At 41.3% G+C, this 20,566-nt stretch overlaps 1 protein-coding gene across 5 annotated transcripts in view; it reads right to left on the reverse strand.

Moving 5' to 3' along the window:
* The window catches only part of LOC121283128 (DENN domain-containing protein 5A-like), a 337,338-nt gene that overhangs the window by 35,355 nt on the left and 281,417 nt on the right, over nucleotides 1-20,566 (reverse strand). For all 5 annotated transcript variants that reach the window (XM_041197268.1, XM_041197266.1, XM_041197267.1 and 2 more), the window contains one exon: nucleotides 3,035-3,156. In XM_041197268.1, coding sequence (XP_041053202.1) covers nucleotides 3,035-3,156 — 122 coding nt within the window. The remainder of the gene's footprint in view (nucleotides 1-3,034; nucleotides 3,157-20,566) is intronic.

Genomic DNA, 20,566 nt, shown 5'->3' on the forward strand with positions numbered 1-20,566 from the left:
TAAAAGGGAGGGTGCAAGACTGTGAGGGAAATGAGTAAGCAATTGCATGAGTTAAGGAAAGAAGTCAGGGACCGTCAGATGATTAAGGACATGGAAATCGATAAATCCAAAAGGCAACAACAGACCCCCACAGGTGGGGGACAAGGTGATGGTTAAGGTAAACCCAGAACGAATGGTGTTTGCATCCAAGTGGGTGGGACCGTATGAGGTAGTCATGACCAGCGATACATGCGCGTGCATGGACTTTAGGGGAAAGGGGCGCTGAAAGCATTGGTCACAACTGAAGCCTTTTATTAACTGATTCTATCCAGAACTAATCTCAACAACAGACTGGTGACGACTGGGACGGTTATCTGCTTAAGTTCACAGAATGCTAATTGCAATATCAACGCTCGTGGGCATGGCGATACTAACAACAAGGTTGGGGATTATCACTGCTTGTCCCACACCACAGGAGGGACTTTGGTATAGCACAAGCAGTGCCGAATGCAATATACAACGGGGAATGCTAAATGTAACAATAGAAGAACAAGTGAGTTTGAATTGTAGCAAGGGTTTGCTTCAGATCAGGCGTGGCAGTGTCAGGGATATGACAAGCATGAGCAGTTAGTGGGGACTGTTTGGGAAAGCTGGCTCTTATGTTAAGTTTCCAAATCTAACTACTGTGTGTTTTAAGCATAAGGAGTGGGCAGAGAAGTTTGGTTTTGTCTGTAAAACAGAGTTATGTTTATGTAGCATGTATGCATCGATGGTTGCTCACTCCCGCCCTAAGAATTCCAAATGGAACATTTGTAGCCCAAACGATAATGATGTATCGACTTGGGGAAATAGTGATGGCAAATGGACATGGGAGATACACCCTAGAGGGGAGATTAGTACCACTACCTAGCCACCGCCCACAATTGTATCAACAATCCGAGCAGAGGCAATTGAAGCCTCTCACCTCACACCAACTGACCCACACTGTCCAGCTATGAATCCAGATCTGGACCTTGAGCTCCAAGCTTAAGGAAATTTTTGAACTGGGACAGGGAATTCATAACACTCAATTAAATATAGACCAGGACATGGCACAGTTAATTCAAAACCTGGTTACCATGAACTGATCGGGATAGGAAAAATATTTTAGCAGAAATGAAGCTTGCAGCATCTATGGATCCTGGGCACTGGAATAAGCCCGAGAGAATTTAAGACAGATAATGAAGGGGTAGTTCCTTTATGGGTAACTAATGAACATTTATTTAATCTTTCACGACATAAGGATCATGATGACTGCTTGCCAGCTCAGAGGTTTAACATGTGCATACAGAATGAATGTTGAATGTATAGTGAATAATAATATGCTAATAGGCATTGTCTTAGTGATACCTGTTATACCTATGTCAACACCCAGCAGAACTTTATATAGAATTAAAAATATTGGGGTGATATGGGGGGATTACTATATTAGGTACCATGACTTTCCACCATATGCAGTAGACATAGAAGGGAATATAGTTAGCACCACATTAGAAGGGTGTAGTATAGAGGCCACCGCAGTAGTATGTGCACATCCAATATATGAGATGGAAGAAGCTAGGTGCGGATTTAAAGCAGCAGCAAATTGTACAATGGAAACTTTATGGGCTGAAAAAGAATGACCCATATTGCATGTATGAGGAATGGGAGATATCGTATTACCACGTGGCAGCAAAAGATCCAGTATGGGAGCAACCGGATGTGCCCCTCCCACAATCAATCACTCACCCTACACCCGCAGATGCTGGCAAGTGTGGGGAAGCTGGAACTGTTCGAAATATACAAGAGAGGAGCAGCTACTATTCAGGTCGTGGAAACCTTAAGGATAACCTGACACAGTATTTGAACCAGTTGTTTATTTGAGCAATTGTAAGGAGAGAACCTCTTCAACGCAGCTTGAGGTAGCACTCTACCAAATTACAAGTATACAGATTATTTATACATCACTGACATCGTTCAGCTTTCATCCAGGTAGAGCCTCCTCCCTCTATCTAAGCTGGGACCATATTTGAATCACCTATGAAATTCCCTTATTACCAGCGCACCTAACCACGATTCGGAGACAGGCTCAGATATATAGAACTTAGTATACACTGCAGCAACAGGTTAGAGCCTTAAAAGAGGATATTGAGCAAATAGATTCCTCAACATTGTGGGAGGATCTGTGGAATTGGGACTCAAATGTACAAATATACCCGTGGATTCGGGTTATCTCCCATGCCCTGGTTGTGATTCAGCTGATATTAGTTACATATTAAACATACTTGATTCATCGTACCCAAAGGCCACAAAGGAGGTGGTGCTGGGGAAACTTTAACAGGTGGAGAAGAGGTTTAGCAAGTCAGAGGCCTGAATTGAAGGGCCGGATGATACAGATGGTCTGACCTTTACAATCCAAAGCTGGATACCTGGCCAGTAACAGTGGTTCGCAGTACGTAAAGGGACAGACAGTACCACTGTAGTTGGCTACCTTGGACTGTTAGGGGGAATACAGCAAGAATTTATTGAAAGGGAATTACTTAGAATCTCCAGGCATACAGTGCCATCAAGTACATTAACAGTTAAGGTTTACCAGATGAACTTTGCACATACTTAGGGCCTGCAATCACCAGAAAGATCCTGGGAACGAGACTGGAGATGGAGGATGAAAACAGGATAGATTAAGTGTGCTCATCAACAGATAAGGAAAGGACAGATGGTCCCAGCTTAGATAGAGGGAGGAGGCTCTACCTGGATGAAAGCTGAACGATGTTCTTGTCAGTGATGTATAAATAATCTGTATACTTGTAATTTGGTAGAGTGCTACCTCAAGCTGCGTTGAAGAGGTTCTCTCCTTGCAATTGCTCAAATAAACAATCATAGCTTGTACCTGAGACTCCTGTGGTTCATTTGTCAATGTTACCACAACAATGTATTGACAGTAAAGTGCAACGATACTTTATAGCTGCAATACTATTAACACCTGGAAATTCCTATTTATGAATCAGGCATTTTTAGCACTTCAACAGGTACTTACTGATTGTTGTAAAGACATTAGTAAAGCAGAAGTAATCCACTGCATTGAATGAAAGAAGGTGGTAAAGAAATTGTTCCTTCTCATCATCGCAGCGAAGGAAGGCATAGCGTTTATATAGTTTTCTGAAATTAAAAAAAGTTATATTCAAGCAAGACTATCTTGAGGAAATAGTTAAAGAAGATCTTTTAAGTTTTTGACCAAATGTTAACAGTGTTAGAATCTCTCTTTACGTGCTCAATCCAACAAAATGTTGGTCAATATGAAATATAATTTTCCTAATATGGATCATATAACCAACCATTGCAGCGCACATGGAGATACTGATTCGTGGTAATTGTTTCTGGAAGGACAGACAATACTGATGTAACCCAGCAAAGTAACTTTCAAATGGAACTAGTGCATCCAAGTTAATTACCAAGTGTAAATCTGATACTTTTTAATATCTTAAGTTATTGAGATAATAGGTTAAAAATTATGATACAAGAATAAATAAAAAACAAAATACTGGAAGGGACTTGAAAAAGACTGAAAGAGCAATAATGATAGGTGATTCGGTATTTAGAGGAACAGATAGGTATTTCTGTGGCCGCAGGCATGAATCGAGGATGGTATGTTGCCTCCTTGGTGCCGAGTTAAAGGAGGTCACTGAATGGCTGCAGAACACCATGAGGGGGAAGGGTGAACAGCTAGCAGTAGTGGTCCACACTGACACTAACAACATAGGCAGAAAAAGGGATGTGGCCCTGCAGTCAGAATTTAGGGAGCTAGGTAAGAAATTAGCAAGCAGGGCCTCAAAAGTAGGGATCTGCAGATTACTCCAGGTACCATGCACAATTGAGTATAAAAATAGGAGGATAGAGCAGAAAATGAATGACTGGGGAGATGGTGCAGGAGGGAGGGCTTTAGATTCTTGGAACATTAGGATCAGTTCTGGAGGAGAAGGGACTTGTACAGCCAGGGTGGATTGCACATAAATAAAGCCGGGACTAATTTCCTTGTGGGACGATTTGTTAGTGCTTTTGGGGAGGGTTTAAACTAACTTAGCAGGGGTGTGAGAACCAGGTGGTAATACTGGAGAGGGATACCAAGGTGCAAAGGATATTGAGAGACAGATGGTACTAGAATAGGAAATAACAACATATTGTTTGGTAGTACAGAACTTGAATATTGCTGAAAAAAGCAACATATCAAAGCTTTTTGTCTTGCACTCATCAAGACACTTCGCAAGAAGGGGAAAACAACAATTTATACTGTACATGAGTGTGCTCATTGGTTGGCAAGTGGATTCAGCATAAGAGGAAAAATAATAAAGTCTAAGTTAGGGTTACAGCGCAGGTAAGAAAATGGGCAGAGTGTGGTAAATATGATTGGTGAGTTGCAGGTGCACATAGCCACTTAAAGACATGATGTTGTGGTGATAACAGAGACCAGGCTCAAAGAAGGGCAGGACTGGGTATTAAATCGTCCTGGATCCACAATGTTCAGGAAAGAAAGGAAAGGAGGAATGATAGCAACATTGATTAGGAGAAACATTGTAGTTCTGGAGACGATGCGCAACAGGGTCAAATACAGAATCCATCTGACTGGAGCTAAGGAACAAAAATGGTGCAGTTGCATTAGTTGGTGTAGTGTTTAGGCCACTAACTATTGGGAAAGATGAAGACAAAGAATTTTTCAAGGAAATTACAGAGAAGTGCAAGAATTAAAGAGCAGTTTTAATGGTAAACTTTAATTATCCAAATATAGACTAGGGTAGTGGTAGTACAGAGAGCAGAGAGGGACTAAAGTTCCTAGAACTTATTCAGGAGAATTTTCCACAACAGAATTTTCTACAACAGGAGGTATTGTTGCACGTGGTTCTCAGAAATAAGGTGGACCAAGTGTCAGTAGGGGAACATTTAAGGGGACAGTGATCACCGTATCATAAAGTTCAGAATGGCTTTGGAAAAGGAACAATCCAGGGTAAGAATAATTAACTAGGGGAACACCAACTTCAATGGGGTGAGAATGGATTCTGCCCAGATAAACTGGAAACAAAGGTTAGTAGGGGAAACTATAACTGAACTATCAGCTGCTTTTAAAGAAGAGATGGTTCAAGTACAGTCAAGGTATATTCCCGTGAAGAGGAAAGGTCAGGCCAACAAAGTCAGAGCTCCCTGGATGATAAAAGTTATAGCAATTAAGGCCAGGATTTTCCGCCCCCATCATGGCAGGGATGTGGTGGGCTAACAAAAGGTCCATTCACTTTGGTGGGACTGGACAATCCCGGTGGTGGGCAGGGCCAGAAAATCCCACCCTAAGATAAAGCAGAAAAAGTGTGCTTGTGACAGATGTCAGGTGAAAAATACAATTATCAACTAGGCCATATTGAAAGCAAATAAGAGAAGTAAAGAGACAGTATGAGAAGAGACCAGAAGCTAACATAGGAGACTTCAGATTCCCTTTCATCAGTACATAAATAACAAATGGGTGGCAAGAAAAGGAGTGTTACCATTTAGAGACTAAAAATGGGATTTATCCATGGAGGCAGAGGGCATGGCTGAGGTATTAAATTAATACTTTGCATCGTCTTTGCCAAGGAAGAAAATGCTGCCCAAGTCATGGTGAAAGAGGAGGTAATTCATAATCTTGAGGGGTTTAAAACTGTTTAGGAGGTGATATTAAATAGGCTGTCTCTATCTAAAGTTAAGATCAGGCACCAGGATGGAATGAGATTATTTCTAAAGGAAGTGATTGTGGAAAATGCGTAGATATGGGCCATAATTTTATAATCTTCCTTAGTCTCAGGGGGTCTGCCAGAAGACTGGATAATTTCAAATGTTACACCTTTCTTCAAAGGAGGGTGTAAAGAAAAGTCCAGCAACTACAGGTCAATCAGTTTAATCTTGCTAGCAGAGAAGCTTTTGGAAATGATAATTCAGGGCAAAATGAATAGTCATTTAGGCAAAAATGAGTTAATTAAGGAAAGCTGGCATGGATTTGTTAATGGAAAATCATGTTTAACTAACCTGCTTAAGTTTTTAATGAAGAAACTGAGAGAAACTCAGATACTTGATGGGGGAGATGGGTTTGTAGTAATGATGTAATACATGGGATAAACTGGGATAACTTGTAAATATATTGGATAAAGACTTGAGAGGTGTAGTATAAGGATGTGACACACAAAGAATTAACATGGGACTGAGTACAGTACTGCCCACACAGTGATGTAAGAGAACCCATGACCCTCACCTAGGGGTCAGTGTCGCGATGGACAAAGCCGTGTATAGAAACAATCATGGAGACAGCTCCTAGATTGGAACTTTACTGTACCTATGTATATAGGATTGATGAAGGTAATGCTGTTGATATGGTCCAACATGCACTTCCAAAAAGCATTTATAAAGAACCCAACAGTCTTGTGAGCAAAGTTAGAGCTCATGGAATAAAATAGACGGTAGCAACATGGATACTGTTCTTAGGTTCTGTTGAAGAGTCATACGGACTCGAAACATTAACTGTATTTCTCTCCACAGGTGCTGTCAGACCTGCTGAGTTTTTCCAGGTATTTTTATTTTTGATTTAGATTTCCAGCATCCGCAGTTTTTAATCATACTGTTCTTAGGTGTTGGGCTTAGTTCAGTAGGTCTTATTAAAGTATTCATAAGCTTAGGTAATTCAACAGTAAGTATTTTTTGACTATTAGAAACTATATACATAGGTACAGTAAAGTTCCAATCTAGGAGCTGTCTCCATGATTGTTTCTATACACGGCTTTGTCCATCGCGACACTGACCCCTAGGTGAGGGTCATGTGTTCCCTTACATCACTGTGTGGGCAGTACTGTACTCAGTTCCATGTTAATTCTTTGTGTGTCACATCCTTATACTACACCTCTCAAGTCTTTATCCAATATATTTACAAGTTATCCCAGTTTATCCCATGTATTACATCATTACTACAAACCCATCTCCCCCATCAAGTATCTGAGTTCATAAGTTCAGGCAGCCTGGAGGCATTATAACCCTTCCATATCTTGCTTTCACTACTGCTGGAGGAGTGGTAGGCTCTGTCGCTACAGATAAAGTTTGTTGAACTTTATTGAGGTTGTTCTGGCATCTGGGTGTTTTTTCACAGAATCCTTACTGTGCAGAAGGAGACCATTCAGCGCATTGTGTTTGCACTGGCTCTCTGAAACAGCATTCTATCTAGTCCCATTCCCCTGCCTTATAACCCTTAACCTTGCAAATTTTTCTTCTCAGATAGCAATCCAATTCCCCTTTGAATACCTCGATTGAACCTGCCTCCACCACCCTTTCAGACGCAACCCCCCTTTGAGTGAAAAAGCTTTTCCTCACATCACTATTACTCATTTTGCCAATTATTTTGAATCTGTGCCCTCTAGCTCTTGATGCTCTCTTGTTAGGGAACAGTTTCTCACTATCCATACCCCTTAGGATCTTGAAAATTTCTATTAAGTCTCCTCTCAACCTTCTTTTCTCCAAGGAAAACAGTCCCAACCTCTCCAATCTATTCTCATAGCATGAACTCTTTATCCCTGGAATCATTCTTGTGCATCTCCTCTGTACTCTCTCCAATGCCTCACATCTTTCCTCAAGTATGGCACCCATAACTGGACGTAGTACTCCAGATGAGGCCTAACTAGTGTCTTACACAAGTTCAACATGCCCTGCCATCTTCAATGCCTTATGTGCATATACACCAAGGTCCCTCTGTTCCTGTACTTCCTTTAGGAGTTTCCCCCTTATTTTATACTGTCTCTCCATATTCTTCCTGTCAAAATGAATCACATCACAATTCTCTGCATTGAACTTCATCTGCCACTTGTCTGCCCAATCCACCAACATATCTATGTCCTTTTGAAGTTCACAACTATCCTCGGCACAGTTGACAACGTTTCCAATCTTTGTATCAACTGCAAATTTTGAAATCATGCCCCGAACACCACAGTTTAGGTCATTAATATCTATCAGGAAGAGCAAGGGTCCCAACACTGACCCCTGGGGAACGCCACTACAAACCTTCCTCCAATCTGAAAAACAACCATTTATCACTACTCTCTGTTTCCTGTCACTCAGCTATTTTTTTATCCAAGTGCTTACTTTACCATTTATTCCATGAGCTAGAATTTTGCTCACAGGTTTGTTGTGTGGCACTGTATCAAATGTTTTTTGAAAATCCAAATATACCACATCAACAGTGTTGCCCTTATCAACCTTCTCTTTCACCTCCTCAAAAAACTCCAAGTTAATTAACCTGATTTTCCCTTAATGAGTCCATGCTGGCTCTCCTTAATTATCATGTACTGTCTAAGTGATGGTTGATTTTGTCCCAAGCTCCAGTTTCCAGAAGTTTCCCTACCACTGAAGTCAAACTGACTGGTCTGAAGTTGCCGGCTTTAGCCTTGCACCCCTCTTTTTGAACAAGGGTGTAACTTTCACAACTCTCCAGTCCTCTGGCACCACCCCTGTGTCTAAAGAAGACTGGAAGATTATCATTAGTGCCTCTACAATTTCCACTCTCACTTTCCTCTGTACCCTTGGATGTATCTCATCTGGTCCTGGTACTTTACCCATTTTAAGTAAAGATAGCCTTTCTAACACCTCCTCCTCCTCAATTGTAAATTCTTCTAGTGTACCAATTACCTCCTCTCTCACTCCAACCTGGGTAGCATCTTCTTCCTTTGTAAACATAGATGCAATGTTCTTGTTTATTACCTCTATTTCTCTTACTTCCATGTGCCAGTCCCCTTTATAATCCCAAATTGGCCCTACTCTTTCTTTTACCGTCCTTTCATTACTTATATGCTTATAGAAGACCTTGGGATTCCCTTTTATGTTAGCTAAGTCTCTTTTCAAGCTCTCTTAGATTTTTTCACTTCTCCTCTAGTCCTTGTATATTCAGCCTGATTCTCCTTGTATTTCCTACATGACATCCGTCATACACACACTTCTTCCTTTTCATCTTCACCTCTCTCTCTCTCTCTCATATCCAGGGCGCTCAGGAATTATTTGTCCTACCTTTCGCCTTCAAGGGAATATACCTTGGCATTGCTTGCAATACCGTTTCTTGAAGGTGGCCCATTGTTCAGCCACCATCTCTTCTGCCAACATTGATTCCAACTCACTCGATTCAGATGCATTCTCATCCCATCGAAGTTGGCTTTCCCACAGTTAATTATCTTTGCTCTGGATTGTTCCTTGTCCTTTTCTGTGACCAACCTAAACATTATAGTACAATGGTCACTGTCCCCTAAATGCTCTCCCACTGATATTTCATCCACTTAGACCAATGCATTCCCCAGAACCAGGTACAACAGTGCCTGCCTTCTGGTTGGACCGGAAACATACTACTCCAGAAAATTATCTTGAACGCATTCCAGGAACTCTTGCCTCTCTTATCCCTTTGCACTGTTCCTATCCCAGTCTATATTTAGATAATTGAAGTCCCCCATTATAATTACTCTATAATTCTTGCACCACTCTGTAATTTCTTTGCAAATTTGTTTCTCTCCATCACTTACACTAGTTGGTGGTCTATATACAACACTGGTCAACGTTATTGCACCTTTTTCATTCATTACCTCCAGCCAGAGAGATTCCGTCCTTGACCCCTCTGGAACATTCTCTCCAGTACTGTAATGCCACCTTTAATCAATAATGCCACCCTCTTCACTTTTCTTCCTTTCCCATCTCCCCTAAACACCTTGTATCCAGGAATATTTAATGCACAGTCCTGCCCTCCTTTGAGCCAAGTTTCTGTTATAGCAATAATATCATATTTCCATTTGTCAACCTGTGTCTGTAGTTCGCTAATCTTATTAACCACACTCCATGTCTTCACATACATGCACAGTAACCCTGATTTAGGCTTTTCTACTTTCCCCCTTACTCTGACCCCATCTAATGTCTACTCTAATTCTATCAAACTCTCCAAGTATTCTATTTACCTTGATACTACTCGGATATATCCTTCTCATCAGTTCTCTACTTCCCACTGCCAGTTTTTCTCCTCTCCACTCTGAATTTTCCTCAGGTTCCCATCCCCCTGCCAATCTAGTTTAAAACCTCCCCAAGAGCACTAGCAAACCTCCCAGCAAGGACATTAGTCCCATCTTGTTAAGGTGTAACCTGTCCTTCTGCAGGTCCCAATCATCCCAGAACCAGTCCCAATGCTTCAGAAATCTAATGCCCTCCCTTCTACTCCATTTCTCCAACTGTGTGTTGAACTGTTCGATCTTCCTATTCTTACAGTCACACACATGTCACTAAGAGTAATCTTGAGATTACTCTCTTGAACTCCTGCTTTTTAATTCCCTTCCTAACCCCCTGAAATCTACTTTCAGGACCTCATTCCTTTTCCTACCTATATTATTGGTCCCATTGTGGGCCACGGCCTCTGACTGCTCACATGCCCCCAAAAGATTGTTCTGCAGCCACTCTGTGATATCCTTTACCCTGGCACCAGGGAAGCATCATACCATCCTGGAGCCATATCTACGGCTGCAGAAATGCCTGTCTGCTCCCCTAGCTATGGAATCCCCTGCCACTATAGCTCTTCCACTCGCCCTCCTCTCCTCCTGTACAGCCAAGCCACCCATGGTGCCACGAACCTGGCTCTTGTTACAGTCCTCTGAGGAACCATCTTGCTCACCAGTATCCAAAATGGAAAAGCGGTTAGAGAGCAAGATAGTCTCAGGGAATTCCTGCACTTCCTGCCTGTTTCTTAGATAGTCCAGCGGTCACCCATTCCCTCTCTACCTGTGCACACATGTGCTATCCACATAATCCTCAGCCTTATGGATGCACCATAGTGACTCCAGCTGCCGTTCGAGTTATGCAACCCAGAGCTCAAGTTTCTGCAGCTGGTGACACTTCCTGCAGATGTAGTCACTGAGGGGACTTTGGGCCTGCAAGACTGCCCACATCCCACAGGATGAACATTTCACATGGCCAAGCTGCACTGACATACTTTAAACTTTACATAAATTGTTTACTACAGTATGGTATAATACAATAATTCACCTATCACTCACCAATCATCTCTTCTGTTCAGAGTCTGGAATGGCCTATACTTAACAACCAATCAATTTACAGGACTCCTGTGACATCACTTTTAAATTTTTCTTCTCCACTCCTGCTGTTTTCAATCTCCTGACTGCCTCTCCTCTCACGCTGTTTTCAGATTCCAGACTGCCTCTCCACTCACGTTGTTTTCAATGTTTTAACTCATTCTCTTTCAATCTACATTTTCATCCTCTTTTTCTATTCTTTGGCATTGAATCGTTCTTTGTTGATTTCCCAATTGTATGGGAGATGGCAATTGGTTTATCATGCTCTTTACGGGACGGGCGAATTCTGGGCTCCTCTTGATAGTGTTTTTTTCTCTTCTTCCTTCACATGGCTCACAGTGGGAAAAAGGCTGGTTACAGGTGACGTACATCTACTCGGTTTACCGCCATACCTTAATGATTTCAGAATCATGCCTATGACTAGAAGCTGGTTTCCTCCAGACCAATGGCCGTTGTTCGCAGTTAGAGGTCTTTCAGCCATGGCTCTTTCTCCTATAGGATTGTAACACTGGCTCGTGTCCAATTTAAGTCTGTGAGATGGCCATTAACTGAGATGTCCGTATTCCAGACATAAATCCAGGATCTTTGACCTCACTCAAGAAGCATGGTTGTGTGTCCTCTTGGTGTGCTGTCTCAACCTCGTGAATCCTCACGGGATCTTCTGTGCGTTTTAAGGTTTTGGCTTTGCACTGCTTCCCAAAGTGTCCTATTTGGTTACATTGAAAGCATGGGGAAATTGCCAGATGTTCATCACTCCTATGCTGGTCAGTTAGGCTATTGCTTCCCTTTGCCTGGAGTGTCCCTGTTTCTGTTCTGTTTCACTAACTGGACAGTGGGGTTTACTTTGTATCACGGTTTGCTTTCTCCTCTTAATATGGATCTGTGCTGCAAATGGATTTCAGATTGCCTGACAATCTGGATGGCTTTCTCAAAGGCCGGATCTTCCGTTGCCTGAAGAACGTCTGAGAGTGTGTCATCCACCACTTCTACAACTATTCTATCCCTGATTAGATCAGATTTCAGATCAAAGTAATCACAACCATCAGCCACCTGTACAGGTCATTAATGAAGGAATCGACAGGTTCTCCTTGCTGCTGGACACGTTTATTAAATTTAGTACTTTCAAGGATTTTATTACTTCCGAGGCGTCGAAAAATTTTAAAACTTCAAATTTTGCGGATGATTTGGTGATTTCTTGTCTAGCTATTATATCATTGGCTATTGGGTCCACTAAATAAAGCAGTGTGTAACATTTCAAGCTTCTGTCTTTTTATCCAGACCTGAAGCAATCATGTATCTAAGGAATCTCTTTCTCCAAAGTCTTCGATTTTGTGATTGATCTGGGCCTTGGATAAGTCCAAATTGATCTGGAAGAGTGGATCTTTGATCCATGGTTAAAATTTTTAAAATGCAGGTTCAGCTTTAAGAGGATTCCAAAAATCCAGGATGGCACCGTTGTACGCTTCTTCACAAAGGGTTTCCCCCATGCTTGCCAGTCTTGACAGGTTCTCGCAGTAATGGTGTTTGCTATGTCACTGTTTCAAATTTTTCAACAATGGCTGCCTGGTTCAACTGGTTAGAGTCTTCTCCGCTTTAGCACAATGTTCTCAGGTCTTGCAAGCATCAAACACTGGCCTTTGCTGGGTTTGTTTTTTAAGCTGCCTACTCAGTTGTGATTAATTTTAAATTAATTTCTTTTCTTTGTTCGGAGTGAGCTTGGCTGCCACGGGAATTGGTTTTCTCGGACTGTGATTCAAACGGCACATTCTGACTGCTGCAGTACTTAACTTTTTTTTAGGACCTGTGTTGTCCAGAGATTTAACATTTTTAGCTCACCTCTGCTAGGTCTGTTGACTCTGCACACTCACGACTGAATGGAGTCTTCTCGTGCAGCGAGGAATTTAATTTCTGCCTTCAGCTTCCAGGCCTTTCTTTGGAGCTTTTCTCTGATGATTTCCTTCTTCATCTTTGCTTCTTGAGCTTTTCATCAGATCAGAATTCTCCATTGATTCTTCCTTCAGTTTTCCAGGATTTTAATTTTCTTCTGCAGTCTCCGTGAGGTTACGAGTTGTTCCATTCGCTGCCACCATGTTGTAAGGTATTGGGCGAAGTTTGGTAGATCTTAAGGTGCTTGTAGTTTTAGTTCAATAGTAAGTATTTATTGAGTACTAGAAACTACATACATAGGTACAGTAAAGGTCCAAGCTAGAAGCAGTCTCCCATGCTTGCTTCTACACACAGCTCTGTCCAACCCTACACTGACCCGTAGGTGCAGGTCGTGTGTTCTCTTACATCACTGTGTGGGTGATACTGTACTCAATCTCACATTAACCCTTTATGTGCCAGACTCTTATGCTGCTGATGCGAACAGGAAATAAAGAGTTTTGGTTAATGGGCGTTTTTCAGGTTGGAAGAAGGTTTAGAGTGCAATTCCCAGGGATTGATGTTAGGCCCCCTGATTTTCCTGATACAGTATATGTTAATGAGCTGGACCTTGGTACAAAGGCACAATTTCAAAATCTGCAGATGATACAAAGCTTGGAAGTGTTGTGAACCATGAAGAGGATACTGTAGAAATTCAAAAAGACAGACAGGTTGGTGGAAAGGGCAGACAAGTGACAAGTGAAGTTTAATGCAGAGAAGTGTAAAATGATTCATTTTGGTAGGAAAAACACAAGAGACAATATAAAATAAAGGATACAATTCCAAGGGGGTTGCAGGAGCAAATGGATCTGGGTGTATATGTACACAAATCATTGAAAGTGACAGGACAAGTTGAGAGAGGGGTTAATAAAGCATACAGGTTCCTGGGTTTTGTCAACAGGGGCATGGAGAACAAAAACAAGGAAGTTATGTTAAGCCTGTATAAAACACTGGTTTGGCCTCAGCTGGAGTACTGCGCCCAGTTCTGGGCACCTCGTTTTAAGAAGAATGTGAAGGCATTGGAGAGGGTGCAGAAAATAATCACAAGAATAATTCCAAAAATGAGCATCTTCAGTTATGTAGAAAGATTGGAATAGTTGGGATTGGTCTCCTTAGAGAAGAGAAGGTGGAGAAGAGATTTGATAGAGGTGTTCAAAATCAGGAGGGGTCTGGGCAGGATAGAATGTGAAATACTGTTCCCATTGATGGAAGGGTCAAGAACCAGAGGGCACAGATTTAAGGTGATTGGCAAAAGAAGCAATGGTGACATGAGAAAAGCTTTTTCACGCAGTGAGTGTTTTGGATCTGGACTGCACTGCCTGAGAATATGGTGGAGACAGGGTCAACTGAGTCTTCCAAAAGGGAATTGGATCACTATCTGAAAAGGAAAAATTTGCATGGCGATGGGGGAAAACACAGTGGAGTGGCACTAGCTGAATTGGTCCTTTAGAAGATCAGCACAGACATGACAGGCTGCATGGCTACCTTCTCCACTGTAACCATTCTATGATTATATGGAAATGCAAACATCTGAAACAGAAAAGCAGGTTAAAGATTTTTTGTGTGAACTATTCTCAACCATGTGGATAGAGAAATCCAAAGTAACAATAAAAAGAAAATCCTTCTGTGCCAGCATATATCATTTTGTCTTTTTTAACAGGATGTAGGTGGTGCAAGCAAAACCACATTTATTCTCCATCCAATTTAACACGAGAAAGTGGTGATGGGCCTTCTCCTGGACTGCTGCAATTCTTGTGCTGATCGTTCTTCCAAAATGGTCATGTAAGGGACACCAGGATTTATACCCAGTGACAATCAAGCACAGAGCATTATCTGGACTGTATACTTAAAAATAAAGAGACTCCTATTTAAAAAGTAATATGATTTCAAAGGTTGAAATGTCTTTGAGATCATAACCATGTACTGTAAAACAATTCCCAAGAATCCAGAGACAATACAATGAACAGCAAACACTACTGTAGTGTACACGTTGCAATTATCAATGTAATACAGCAGTACAATAGTTGTACATCTATTAAAGTAGAGCAAATGCTTAAGAAGCAGGGTTTATTTCAAAAGGTAGAAGACACTGGGATCAAAGGTAATACTTCAAGGAACATAAAGAGTGGCAAACTCATTGGACAAACTGGAACTTGTGTCATCCATTTGCAACATCTCATCTTGAAGCTCTATCAAAGAAAAAAGTCAAGACTTCTATTTGGAGGACCATTGGCTGACAACAGACTAAGATGTAGCTCACATCAATAACAATAAAAAAATTACAAGAGATTATTAAGCATTTTACAGTGTCAGTATTGCTAGGTGTTTTGCTTCTGTATATTTCATCTGAAACTCCATCAAATCAAGCAGTTTTATACATTGCATTGGTCTAGCAGTGTGTTACCATATATACTTCAGAAACCATTTATGACAATTAGGGGCTAATTGTTAAACCTATTTGTGCTAGCCCTGTACAATACACTAAGTAAGGACATGGGCTTCAGTTCATAAGGATTTCCTGTGTGCTTAACATCTAGCTTTGAACACATGGACAAGTATTAGGAAAAAGCCCCAAATGTAGCAGATGTTTACTGTCTAGGTTCGCAAATAAGAAATAGTAATCAGAAATAACACTGGATGAATGCTTGTGTTCTTATGCTCCTTGTTATGACCACTGCAGATGTTAACTGCTGCGCAAACCAAATCCTAGAGGGAAACTTTGCTTACAGGCCACACCTTTTTTTTGTTTCCTGAAAACTAGAAAAAAATGTATTGATCTCAGCAGCAAGAACTCCAGTTTCACTTTTGGGATTTTAAAAATTAAAAGTAAATGTTTCATTAACAAGAAGAAAAAAAACTTAAGCACACAAGATTACAGTTACACAGTTAAGATTAGTTTTACAAAACATTCCCCAAAAAGATTCTCTACTTGGTCAGACCCACAAGTAAACACCTTCCAGGCCACACTCCCTTAAAAGATGTTTAGCTATAAAAATCCAGTAATATTACCCAAGGAAAACTTTGTGGCATTAATAAAGGCATACCACATGACTTCTTAAACTGTCTCCCACTCTACTGTGGAAATCCAAAGCTTCAGAACACAATTGCTTTTTGCAGCCTAAACTTTTCTGGTGTGACTAGGTGGGCTGATTCAAACTGCATCTTCTTCTAGCCAAGAGCTATTTCCAGGAGGTATTCCTCACACAGCCAACAGCTATAGCTAACAGCTACCCGCCAACCAGCTACAGCAAACTCTAAAATACCTTTCCCCCCCTTTCATCTCAGGTTCCATTATTCACATACTTCTTTGAAACTCAAATCCTTCCAAACATAAAATTTTTCCTGTTTCTATTTTGTCTCTGCTTTTGGGCCAATAAAATGTAATACCCCCTCTTCTGTTAACCAATGGAACTCCTGCAAGATGCAAACATGTTTCTTGATACCTTTGGCTTCCCTTTGATATTCAAACAAACTCTCAACTTATCTAAAAATGCAAATGTTAGATCCAACATGTTCACTTATACCTCAATCCTAATGCCTCTATCCAGATACCCTGTCTTCTAGTAACTTTTCCCCAACTTAATTAATTAATCATTCACACACACACACTTCTTCACAGAATAACACAACATCCTCAAAAATATTTTAAAAAATAACATCCATTCTCACATCCTTCCCTCGTTGTCCTCAGGAGAGAAAGAAAGAAAGGGGGAAAAATATGGGCAAGAAACTGTCTTTAACTAAAACTATTCAAAGGAAGAGTATTACTCTGTAGCATGACCACCATCATTTGTATATTCTACTGTCTAGTGCTTTGTTTGTAAAGCCAGAAAGATAGCAGGCAGGTAAAAGAATGGTTGAAGTTTCACTCGTCATTTTCTACCACAAATATGCACATTCTGAAAGAATCGTACTTCCTTTTTCATAACAGTCACAAAGCTACACGGCAGACATGACCCAGTTATTTTCTCTGCATACTATGAATAAATAAAATGGAGCAGCTTGCATCATGGATTATTCAAATATAATCAAAGTCAAGCAGGCTGCCCACTTTAAATTTCAGCCACTGCAGTTTAGGCAACATAGAAACCAGCATGGTTTTTTTTCACATGTTGGATGATTTGTTTTTTGAGCCACAAAGTGAAGATGAGAAGAAAATAAAAAGGGAAAAAAGATAAATTGTAAATTGATAAATGGTGATGAAAGCAAGCATCATTGTGGGAGAACAATCACACAAAGCACAGTGATTCAAGATGTCCTATCACATTTTTAAGGCAACTAGGGGTGAGCAAGAAATGTGATCTTGTCAGTATTCCCCACATCCCAAGAACAAGTATATTCTTTTGAAAGCTGCAGTTTCAACATATCTCCTATTAGCAGCATAAACATGAAATGTAAAATCTGAGAATGATCAAAAACATTCCAACAGAAGAAAGATTGCTTTCACGATTTTAAGCTTTACAAAAGCCGCACTATTTTTCAACATTAATCAAATAATAATACATTAAGTAAATTTTCAGATCAACAGAGATGACTTTGCAACTTAGGGAAACAAACAATAAAAGCTTTTAAACAGAATGAAGATTCACAACTATTTCAGATCCTATGAATCAATGAGTACTAAAAAAGCTCCAGAAGTAATAATTGATGAGTGTATATAGATTGTTGTGCTATCGATAGGTTGAACGGCTGAGACAGAATGATATACAGCTTGTCAATTTGAAGAAAATACATGCTCCAATTCCTTGCTGTCCATTACATTTTAAAAGAGTTTACTGCCTTATCCAATATTTCTCATCTTGCATTTTATAAGTAAACATATTTATATTTATAAGTATCTGCTTGTCTCTGTTAACATTCTTACCTCTGAGTTATGGAGTTGTGGATTCAAGCCCCCACAACTTCAGTATATAGGCAGTGCTACATTGTTGAAGGGTTTATCCTTCACAGAAGCATAGAAAATTTACAGAACAAAAGGAAACCAAGATAAGGTCAGAAGTGGAGATACTCACTGATGATTGCACAATTTTTAGCACCATTCATGACTCCTCAGATATTGAAGCAGGCCATGTCCAAATGCAGCAAGGCCTAGGCAACATTCAGACTTGGGCTGACAAGTGGCAAGTAATATTCGCGTCACACAAGCACCAGGCAATGATCAACTCCAACAAGAGAGAATCCACCCATCGCCCCTTGACATTCAATGGCATTACCATCGCTGAATCACCCACGATCAACATCCTGGGGGCTAGCATTGACCATAAACTGAACTAGACTAGCCATATAAATACTGTGGCTATAAGAGCAAGTCAGAGGCTCGAATTCTGTGGGAAGCAACTCATCTCCTAACTCTCCAAAGTCTGTCTACTATCTACAAGGCACAAGTCATGAATGTGATGGAATACTCTCCAAATGCCTGGATGAGTGCAGCTACAACAACACTCAAGAAGCTTGACACCATCCAGGAGAAAGCAGCCTGATTGATTGGCCACCACCTTCAACCTCAACAACTAACACACAATGGGAGCAGTACAAGATGTACTGCAGCAACTCACCAAGGCTCCTTCATCAGCAACTTCCAAAACCGTGACCTCTACCACCTAGAAGAACAAGGGCAGCAGATGCATGAGAACACCACCACCTGTAAATTCCCCTCCAAGCCACACATCATCCTGACTTGAACTATATTGCCATTTCTTCACTGTTGCTGGGTCAAAATTCTGGAACTCCCTCCCTAACAGCACTGTGGATGTACCTACACCACATGGATTACAACAGTTCAAGAAGGCAGCTCACCTTCTCAAGGGCAATTAGGGACGGGCAACAAAAATGCTGGCCTTGTTAGCAAAGCCCCCGCCCCGTGGAAGAATAAAAAGAAAACATCAGTGCTGATGCCCCATACGCTGATAGTGTGTGACATCCATGTGGACTCTAGCCCTCAGGCTGCCTGATGTCCTTTTGAGATTGAGCGTTTACAGTGAGTAGAAGTTTGACTTACCCTGCCGGAGCGGATGAGATCATCCGTTTACTGCACTGCCGAGAGGCCTTTCTTTGGACCTCACGGGCACTCACCTCCCTGGCAGCCTCCTCCCAGGCTGCCTTGGTCAGACGGGAGGACCTCCTGCTCCCATCCCTTGGAAAAGCAGGAAGTCCTCTTTCCACAAACGCCTGGAGGAGAATCCACAAGGAGCGTGCACTGAAATGTGGGGCTGAAGGTTGCCGCCTCCTTCTGTACTTCGTTTTAATGGAATCTGACTTAAACTATATTGCTTGCATTGACTGTCTGGCTGTGCCGGTGCCATTTAAATATGGTCCACAGACGTTGCAGCCTATGAGATGACGGCGGGGCAGAGATTTGATGTACTCCTCACAGATGCATAATCAATGTGCTGAACAGCACAAGATCTCATGTGTTTAACCATCCTACTCTCCAGCGGAAGTCACTCCAATTTCTGCTCCCACCACCAGACTTAACGTCCAGGATAGAAAATTCCACCCTTACTTACTATTACCGCCCCATTGTTTTTGGGCTTCTCAGATGTTTGCCTACAAATTTACTCTTCTATCTCCATGGCTTGAATTTTCAGCTCAGGGAGCTGAAGACCCGAAACCCAGGGAATAAAGTTTCTAAAATCAGGAAAAAACTACCCAAGCATCACAAACAGGCACCTGAACATATAGATTTTAAAAATAACAACTTGCAAGTTCTGTCGAAGGGTCATGAGGACTCGAAACGTCAACTCTTTTCTTCTCCGCCGATGCTGCCAGACCTGCTGAGTTTTTCCAGGTAATTCTGTTTTTGTTGTGGATTTCCAGCATCCGCAGTTTTTTTGTTATTATTATAGATTTTAAAAATGCTGTCCACAGATTTCTATGTTTATTTTATTTAATTACGGAAATCTCATCCCACCCTTGGATGAGGTTTACTGAAAAATGGAAAGGCCGCCGAGCCAATTTTCCCATCCGCCAACCGTAAGTTTGAAAGGGCCATATAAAATGACAAATAATTGCGCCGTTAGTGGGCTTAATTGCCCTCTTAATTGTCAGCAGGCACGTTTCCGACTTTTGCACATGCCTGCCGACCAAAATATTGCATGAGTGCGGGATGACATTGGAACGCTTGCCCAGTGTCACTCTCACACAATTTCACACTCGATCAGGACGGGCATACGTCTGCTCAACTTCCATAACATTCAGCCCCAACTGTTTGTTTGGAGGTCCATTGTGTGCTCTCAGGAGTGTGATCGCCCTTTTGTTTTTCAATTCAACCCATATGGTCACATTTGATGATTTTCTAGTATATCATCCCTCCTCACAGTTGGAATCGTTTCTTTAACCAATATTGCAATCCACCCTCTTATTATTCCGTTCTCTATTCAGTTTGAAAATCCTGTAACCGGGGATGTGGAGCTGCCATTCCTGCCCTTCTTTAAGCCATTTCTTTACCGAGATTTTTCTTACAGACAGGAGAGAGGTGATGGCATATCTTTCCCCTTTCTCCTCACTTCTTGGTTGTCTGCAACAAGGTGTATGTTTAG

The sequence above is a fragment of the Carcharodon carcharias genome, chromosome 10, assembly GCF_017639515.1.
Source record: "Carcharodon carcharias isolate sCarCar2 chromosome 10, sCarCar2.pri, whole genome shotgun sequence".
Lineage (NCBI taxonomy): Eukaryota > Metazoa > Chordata > Chondrichthyes > Lamniformes > Lamnidae > Carcharodon > Carcharodon carcharias.